Consider the following 10,033-nt stretch of genomic DNA (forward strand, 5'->3'; position numbering starts at 1 on the left):
CCCATCATCTCCTATTCAGCTCTAGGATCTAGGTTAATGTGACTTGACAGTTTTGTTTTAGTAGACAGCATGGACAGATCTTTGCTACGATTGTTGATCTATTTAAAGGATTGGAAGTTGCATTTTCTTTTACTTTAGTATAGATGCAACATCTACAAGAGGACACGTGTGCCAATTTGTGAATGATGCTGCAGACCACACAAAATCGTGTAATGCACGAATGAAATTGGAGGTGTACAATTCTTACCCAAGGCTTTGTCTCTTTGCAACAAGAAATATTGACAGTGGTGAGGAGATTAGATAGGACTATGGAGATGGAAAGAACTTGTACTGGCGGAATAAGGTAGCGCATTCATATTTATTTTATCCCCATCCCGCAAATCTTTGATATATATTAGGAAACTTCTTCAAAAGTTCATTATGTCTCTCTATAATTTCTTGATACAATTATGGCATTCCAATGCTGATCCCTTCAGTTATGACCCAGGGCCCTGTGGATGAGATGAGGGAAAGAAATTTAATGGCCGATGGTGGCAGAAATTCTAAAGTTATACTGGCTGCCAAGTATAGCCTATCTTATGCTGAGAAACAGCATTAAACCCCAAAGCAACAACACACCTTTCCTGATTGACTGACCTAAGTTTTACTTTTGTGTTTGCATGAAACAGGAAACATTTTTTAGTCTTATGAACATTACAAAAAGGAAACCAGATGTTTATAAATTAACATAGCTTCTCGGTGAGTGTTGCAGGTAGAATTTAAATTACAATGATCCCCCAGGGGGCTGAGTGGTCTAAAGTGCTCTCCTTTACTGATCCCTGCCACCACACCTCTGTCCACATGGGATCAAGTAACGACCTTGGCCAATGTGAGTCAGTGAGAAAGCTTTTCATTAGCTTCTCATGGGGTATGTGGTTCTTACAGCGGTTTTCCCAGGTTCCTCCTCTGCCAGTTATACTGGCCGCCATGTATAGTTTATCATGTGCTGAAAATGGCACTCACCCCCCCCCCCACCCCCCGATATCAAGAATGGTCCTTATTTTTAAGGTCACCATGGGATGTTTTAATTCATACCAATCATAATTTAATAGTAACAAGAAGAATTAAATAATGCAAGTCTGTCATTTGTATCTTATCTCATGAAAATTGTTTTGTCAGATATTATTGTGCCAGAAGAAGAAAATGGAGATATTGCAAAAGAAGAAATTAAAACAGGAAATGGGCCAACAGAGCAAGGGGAGATCTCAGATGAGCTTAAAGAGAATGCAGAAATTCCAGGTAAAATGTGATGATAATATAAAAATATTGACATTGATAATTTTTTAACTCATTGAATAGGATAGAACTTTGTGATGTCATGGTTAAGGGTTTGGCGATAGACATACTTGAAGATTGATCGGTAAAATCAGATGAGCAAATCATGGATTGCAGTTTTCATAATCTGTTATAAATGATTGTGGTAATATTGTTCCTTGGGATATACTGTTCAGATTTGCCATTATTTTTCAATGTGTACACAGCACAGAAGTGAAATTGATGTTAATTTTTTGCATTAAAAATGTAATTAAAAATATGTAGCTTCTGTCACTAGAATCAAACAATAGATTTGTTAGATATTGTTGACTGGATAAACTTCAAATAACATTAAAAGCTGATGACTTTAATAATGTGTGTAATGTGTTTCTATTTTTGTACACTATTATTTAATGAAATTTCTCCAGGGTATATATGTAGTTAAATACTTTCTCCATTTATCAATTTATGTTTATGTATAATTCAAAGTTACAAAAAGCGGGGCAGATGACATATCCAACAAAACAGCTAGTTTACACTTTATCAGCCCTAATTTCACGATCTATTTTTAAATAAATATGAACTTATAAAATTATTAGGATTTTTGTAATGTACAGCCATTACCAAAGTCTCTGTACTGAGAAGACGTTTGTGAAATGTCACATGCCTCTAATGCATGTATTGTTTTGGTAATGAGGATTGTTTGCTTCCATTCTATTGTACAGATGTTGTTTTGGGTCTAATGCCAATTTTCACTGCATGATACACTATACATGGCAGTCATTATAACTGCTTGAGGAAGAGCCCAAAAAACCCCTGGTAAGAACCACCAACTCACTGGAAGCAATTGACATTGGATGAACTTTAGACTCAAACCCACTCAGGTGAGATGGCAGTGATTGGTAAAGTTGAGTGCTTTAGACCCCAAGCCCCACTTTCATTCTGCATTTTGTTACGTAAAATAGAGAAGCTGCCAGGGTGCATGAGTGTGCAAAAAATTTGTGTGAATTTGAGCCCATAGAAAGCAGTGAAACGCAAGAACTCCCGCAAATTAGCTCAAGGGTCATGTGTATACCCAGCATGGTATAGAATTTTATTCATCTTTTAACCCTTGAAGCATTCCACAAAACATAAGTTGTGCTGCTGGTCAAGATCTTGTATGCATACTACAGTGTTGTTTTTCAGGTAGGTAACTATGGGCCACCTAGACAACCCCACATGGCAGACTATCAACATGGTTCATCATTAGGTGATGATTTACTTTCTGCAAATAGTGGCTGAAGTTGGGGATGATGACAATGATTTTGAAAGTTTGAAAAAAGTATTTCATTACAGAGAATGTGTTACTGGAAATGATGTCGAATACAAGACAAATGTACGTTTGGTTTGGTGTTGTCGGTTTTAACACCATTTCTAGCATATCATAGGCTATACATGGCAGTCAGTATATTTGGTGGAAGAATAACCACCAACCCATGGAAAGCTACTGCCAAGCTTTGTTACACACTCATGTTGGTCAAGCCAAAAGTTGAACCCATGTGGACAGATATAGGTGAGCTGTAAAGAGGAGCATTTAGGTCACTGAGCCATCTGGAGCTCCCAAGTCCATTGTACATGCTGGATGGGCAAAAACAGGTCGAATAATGGCCATTCCCACCTATACCGCAGTAATTGAAATTAAGTGTAGAAATGAATAATACCAAGCCTAGTTAAAATAAGGCAATTTAAAAGTAATGCACAATTTTTACTTCTTTTCTCAAGCAATTTAGCACTGAGTGATCTTGTGCTACATAAATATATAACACTTTAACCTTTTACCTCATAGAATGTATGGCTTTGTAGGCAGTTGATATACATGTACCTGAGTTACGCAGTGCAGTGTGCTATAAATAGAACATCTGTTACCTATTTGACTCCATACGTTCAACATCAGTTTTAACCATTTTCCAGTTTTGGTATACATCTATTATGTATAGAAAGATTTAAGAGTAAAATCTGATTGTTATAGTTGTATAATTATTTTTGACAATAATTTTTTATGTGCTTTTAGAGAACTTATTTACTGTCAAGCTTCTGAAGCCATGTAGCATACTGTACCTGCCATTTCTCATACTCTAAATTTATCTAAATTTATCAGTTCTTTGTCTATGTCTCCATCACTAAATGACCTGAAGCTGATAAATTATAAATACTCATTGATGCGTACATAAACATCAGTTCCCTTACCTGTGTTATTGAAGCTTCAATAGTCGTGATTCTGATTGTGCAAACTCCAGGAAGTACTGAACAAAATCTGAAGCTTCGGTTTTGGAGAGTTGAAAATCTGAGCCAGTTACTTTAAATATCAGATTAGGACTAGAGCTTAAACATCGACTATGTGATCTGACATAATGGTCATTCACATCAATGAATGTTGTATCTAATGGGAGGTTTCCCATGAAGGTGGCACTATGAAAACCAGCCCAAAATGGCTGCTGTTTACAGCAGGCAACCAAATGTGCTTCCATGAGAATGGTGTAGAGGTATCAAAACGGATCTATGTTGGTTGTTGTATTACTTACTGGTATTTTAAAACTCCTATCCAGTATTACTTTAATATTACCTTTTTGAGCAGATTCCCAACACCTGTGATGGTTAAAGTTTAAATAAATTAGTTTGTCCATGTAGTTAAACTTGTCCCCCAATTATCTTCTGCACATATTTGTTGTGGCATGTGTGGCACCAGTTGTAAAGGATATGAATCTTAGTTGCTGTTTCCTCTGGTTAGTAGAGCATCAGTCCCTTAGTGGAATTTTGTTTAAAGTTTTTCCTTAGTCTTATCAACATACTTATTTTGTTATCTCAAAAATCATCTTATATTTTTCAGTTCTTGAATCTAGAAAGATATGTACCAGCAATATACCAGTTGCAGTATCAACAAAGAGACATAAAAGCACCAAATCTAAAACTCTGCAAAGACCTTGGAAAAGTCAAGAAAGGAATGCTGTGCTCCAACACTTGCGTTGTTTCATCAGGCTGCTCAAACTGGCTTGGCAAGAAGATGTACTAAATGTTCTTGCAAAAAAAAAAAACATGCCTTGGATCAAGATGATGGCGAAATATTAAGGACTTTGTTTACTATAAGATACAAAGGGCCAAAATAAATATGAAGTTGTAATGTCATTTGCACAACAAGTAATTATTTGTCTTATAAGTTAAAAATGGCATTGTGCTTAGTTTTCACACATGCACACACATAAAAACTTGTCTTTTTAGCTTTACTTGAGTTTGCCTCAGGTCCATTATAAATTGTACCATACATCCTGTCTTCAAAAGCATTTGCCAAAGCACAGTTACAATTTAGCTCAGTATTATTTAATTCATTTATGCCATACAAATTTCAAACTAAACCTTGTTCTGTCGGCACAAACAGTTTTAATTTGGAAACAAAAAGTCATCAACAGCAAGTGCAATGTTAAAGAAATGCCTTTTTTAGTAGATGGAGTTGTCTCATATGCATGATTTTGATATGGATGCTAGCATAGTAACAAAGTTGGCACATACACGATACCAGCTGCTAAAATTAAGATAAAGGGTATGAGAATACAGTAAAGGAATTATCCGAATCATAAAAATGTAGTGCAGGTAGAATATAGAATTTAGCACCTTTTTTTTACATGCCAAACATTCCAAATTAATGCAGTTTAAACAAAATTATGCTTTGAAAATTCATAACTGCCATTTAAAATATCCATGCCTTGACTATATTTAAAAGAGCAAGCAATTTAGATATTAGTATTATCATCATCATTATTATTGCTATAGAAAAGATGAAGAACAATATGCATATGCATGCGGGAAAAAAATCAAAGTAGTAATTAAAATTTGAAGATTGCAGTAAAAATAATATTAAAATCAATGATGAATACAAAATAAAAATGGAAATAATAGTGTAAAACAATGGCTGATACGTTTATCACAATTTTAAAATTAAGATAATCAGATTTTTTAAAATATAGAAATTTTCAGAATTTATCAGACATTTACACTTGTATTTAGGAATTTGTATTTGCAACAAAAATTATAACAATAATATCTACTCAGATGAGTTTGATAATGAGCAAAATCCACACGTACTAATTAATTGATCTTGCATCTGATTTACTAAACTATTTCTTATCTGACCTTGATCAAACTTTAAACATTATTTATATCATAAAGATGTTTGATGTTGATAATGAGCGAGATGTATGCAACTTAATGAAGTGATTTGAGTTTAATAAATCCTCATTAATAGATGCTCTGCATATTGGCTGTCATAAGAAAACTTCCCAACGAAAATTATCGATTTATTCATCAATTTATAATTTCAAACCTGATTGTAACCAGTAGGTCCCTTCCATTGTTGACAATGTACTGTACTGTTGATACCAAAAAAGCATTCACCTTCATCTTCTGAAGATGACTGGTGGGTCATGTCAGTCAAACATAAAAGGCAGAAATTAACTTGTTGGCCTTATTTGCAGTATCGTATCATATGCGTCTCAGACATTTTATCAATAAAGTATGAAATCTGTGACAACACAAAATCGCTTGATATGGTAAATATTTAACATTGTGAGCAAAGATAAACAGTTGCATCATTTTTAATTATGTGTCATGTATTATTTATAATTTATATTGATTTGATAATTATTACAAATGATCTAAAAATAACATGACATTGTACAATGTTGTAGCTATAATAATGTGGCATGCAATATATGGGACAGTCAACAAGTAGCTAAACACAAACCAACATATATATATATATATATATATATATATATATATATATATATATATATATATATATATATATATCCTTTTCATTTCATGTTGCCGCACACTTTAATAATGGTTTCAATGCTTTACGTGATTTAGTATTTCAGCCTATTGATTCTGTATAGTTAATTCAGGGATGTAACGTCTGTTAAAGGAAACATTGGAATTTCAGTCTTAATGCAATATATCCAGGTCAAAATTGAAAAAAAAAATGTTTGACATTCATTAATAACTACATTCAAAATGTGTTTAGCATTGTCTTCTGTTTATATGTTTGTTTATAATGAGAATTTAACATGTTGATTACACTGTAACCCAAACTATATAATAATTTTTAGTTCCATAATACTGACAGTAATATAAATAAAGAAGTTTTCTTTAAAACATATAATTATGTTAAAATTTAAGTAAATTGCATATCATTTATTTATTAACTATGCTGATAAAAATATTCATATGATGTAGCTTTTATCACTTTTTCGTTTGTTCAAGTTATTCTGTATATTTAAACAATATTGAATTATTGTTAGATGCTTTTATACAAAGTGACATAATTCAAATTTCACTCTTTACATTCACATAGTTTAAAGAATGTAACATATTTGAAACCTACTAATTTGATATTGAGAGATAAATTTAAAATTAAAAAGATGGAACATAAAATATAGTGAACAATCTTCAGTATTGTATAAATCCAAAAGAAATTATAAATAATATTATACATAATAAAAAAGTAATAAAACAGTCGTCTCTATTCATAATGTCTACTTCACTTTTCAGTAGAGATATTTGTATCATTAGGGTCCAGTTTTAAGTACCTAAATCTCATTTATCCACACTATGTTCATTTTTGCAAGACACTTCTGCATTTAAGATTATTACAAGAACGTACGAGAACGATTTTAAGCTATAGCGTAATCTTGTCACGTCGTTTACATCACTGATCGCATAGAAAAAGAATGTACTTAATGACGCAAACAATAGTATTGAATTCAGTCTGAAGAAGCATAAAAATATATATAACAATTCAAACGAAGAGTGAAATGCAGATTTATTGCTGAATGAAGAAAGCTAATTAGTATCATAAACCTACCGCCAACTATGATTATGCTTCCGTGGCACAATTCCTTTCTCACCTTGCCTGGTTTACCCCAGTTCATCTTTACCTTTTTGTTTGCCTCTCCAACCACACTTAAACTTGTATCTTTTTCAAAGAAAATGCACGCAAACATGGTAATTATTTATGCAAAACCAAATTACAGTACGCTGTGTTGAACCAATAATGGCGCCAATGAGTTCAAATAAACAGGATGCTTGATATCGAATCTTCGCGGCTTGATAGGGTACATCATGGGTGACAAAATAATGGGATGTATAATTATAAATGTTATAATTTTTCAAAACACCCATCATTGTCTTTCCTGAGTGAAGGAACAATTGTCAAAATACAATGCATATACAGACCTGAATGAAACACATCTTTGGAAGAAAGAAAAAGGCGCACATGACATTGTCTATCAAAAAAAACCCCCAAAAAACTTGCTTGTTCCCTCTTGAACCCCCAGCAGCATCAACCGGTTATACTAAACACCGTACAGACGCAAATATAAACGGGGCTAAGACTGCACACAGACATATTAAACTGACCATAGTGGAACATATTTACAGTTGATACAAACTTTATAAAATAAATAATTAAGAATTATAAATGTTTGCCTTGTCAATAGATTGATCATTTTTTTTCTTCAAATATATATTTGCACTCAACATTGTAATGAAATATGAACAGTTAACAAATGTCGATTATATTTAAGTTTGTTAATTTGTCATTAGGATGTTTCCCCTTTTGATTCCGTTGCATCCTCAATTCAGTTATGTTTTTATATGTTTAAATACCGAGAAATTTCCAGTTTCAAACATCGCAGTTACACAAATACATGAAAAAGATAGTTATCCAGTTACTTATATACTTGCATTCACACCTCAGGATAGCTATAATTTATTGTAACATTCTTAAAGGCATGCGTCTGTCAAATTAGGTTAGTTAAACGATCGATTTGATACTCATTTGCTTATTACGTCGGCAAAGGAGATGATCGAATGCAATTTCTCCACAACAAAAGTTGTAATTATTTGAAAGTCACGATCAGACATACATTAATTTGTGCTCTTATTTTACTAAAAGGCCCTTTATTTACATACTTTAAAAGGAACATTTTTCAGCCGGTAAATTATTCGAGCTCGTATTTTTTATCAATATATGGGCTATATATGTTTGATATAGTTCTTATATGAATAAAGATCACTACACAAAACAGTCATGCTCAAAGGACTTTGTGCTGTGTTTGCCTAGCTTAGAAGAAGCTGGCATCTTCTGTGCACAACCTGGTGGATATTTTTGCACTGGAATTACACTTGTCTTAAACGGGACACCAACTACAGAAAAAGAGTAAGCTGGTTTGAGGAACTACCGGGGAGTTTGACAGCGATGAAAGGTATTGCCATAGCAGAATACACGGGGATGTAACACAAACTAGAACTAGGTCACGACAACTCCAAAGTGAACACCTAACCTTAAAAACGAACCGATCCGTTTGCATTTTGATCAAGTACAAAAGTTTTTTTAAATTTAATACTAAATCGTTTGAGATTACATTTATCACATAGTTTATATTATAACAGGAAAAGAGAGAAAAAAGAAGAAAATATTGCATTCATTCTGACTCACATGTTGCAAGTTTAATTTGTTGCACATAACAAATAGTCCCAAACTTGTGTCGAATTATTTGGCAGTTTTATAACCAATACAATTTAAAAGATGATTTTCTTTCACAAATTAGAATTTAAATAGCAATTGTCATTCATAATAAATGGAACACTTGACTCAGATAACAGTTTTTCAACACAGAATTTGTATGGAAGTTCAGTGTGTTGTCACATAGTTTGATTCATTTGATTTAGGCAATTGGTATAACAGTGTTGACAGCTAAGGTATGTCTTTTCACTACTGGAAGTTGTTGGATGTTTATGTGAAAGAATTATTACTGGATGAAGAAATTCCATATTTACTGTAATGTATTTGTGACCGGATATTTATTTTAGTTGATTTGGAACAGGATACAGTTGGAATTACTTCACGTAAGAAACATGAGATTGTTGGTGCTATTTTACCTTGTAAAATATTATGGTTTGGTAGGTGTAATATTCTGTCAGTTGGGAGACCAATTTTGTCCATATTCTTCTATGAACATAGTTGAGTTTATTTACTTCTGGAAGTTAATATTCAAACCACTCTTGTATATTTGGTAGATTCCATGTTAATGGAATACCACTACCAACCGACAACCCACACCATCCATGTTATCAATGGACCAGTATCCGTAGTGTTCTTGTCCTTGTTTGGGGTTTAGCACCATTTGTTTCAGTGCACGAGAGGCAATACATGGTGTAAGGAACCCCTGTGGGGCAAATTAATTAAATTCAGAAAGATCTGACGTTTTTTCCTATATTCCTTTGGGCAGTTGCTTAAAAAATGGCCTCCAAAATTTTGATAGTATTAGTAAAAACAAAAATTCCAAAAGTGTGGTTAAGAACATTTTTGCAAACGTGCAGCCAATTAGTAAAGATATTTCTGCCCAATAATTTCCTTGTCTTACTAGGATCAATCAGATTCACATAAAGTGATATGTTAACGTGTTGTAATATCAAAACTATTAAACTGCTCACACTATATACAAGTGTATAGACTGTGTGATATCAGTGCATATCAGAATTACATTTAGTAGATTATTTTTATATGCCTTCATTAAAAAAGCATATTATGTTGTCCTTCCAGTTTGATTTCCACACAACAACTTGAGTTGTGCATGATCTACTGTTAACACACTCAGTGGATGCCTTGCACATGTGACTGAAAAGTTATCGGCTTCTGCACAAT

At 33.1% G+C, this 10,033-nt stretch overlaps 1 protein-coding gene across 2 annotated transcripts in view; it reads left to right on the forward strand.

Moving 5' to 3' along the window:
- LOC149791865 (uncharacterized) overlaps window positions 1-8,413 on the forward strand; it is a 32,230-nt gene extending 23,817 nt beyond the window's left edge. For both annotated transcript variants that reach the window (XM_089970364.1, XM_089970365.1), the window contains exons 3-4: window positions 1,159-1,278; window positions 4,160-8,413. In XM_089970364.1, coding sequence (XP_089826490.1) covers window positions 1,159-1,278; window positions 4,160-4,398 — 359 coding nt within the window. In that variant the 3' untranslated portion in view covers window positions 4,399-8,413. The remainder of the gene's footprint in view (window positions 1-1,158; window positions 1,279-4,159) is intronic.
- The last annotated feature ends 1,620 nt before the right edge of the window (window positions 8,414-10,033 follow it).

The sequence above is a fragment of the Sinohyriopsis cumingii genome, chromosome 9 (assembly GCF_028554795.1).
Source record: "Sinohyriopsis cumingii isolate HCF-2022 chromosome 9, ASM2855479v2, whole genome shotgun sequence".
In the NCBI taxonomy this organism is placed as follows: Eukaryota; Metazoa; Mollusca; class Bivalvia; order Unionida; family Unionidae; genus Sinohyriopsis; species Sinohyriopsis cumingii.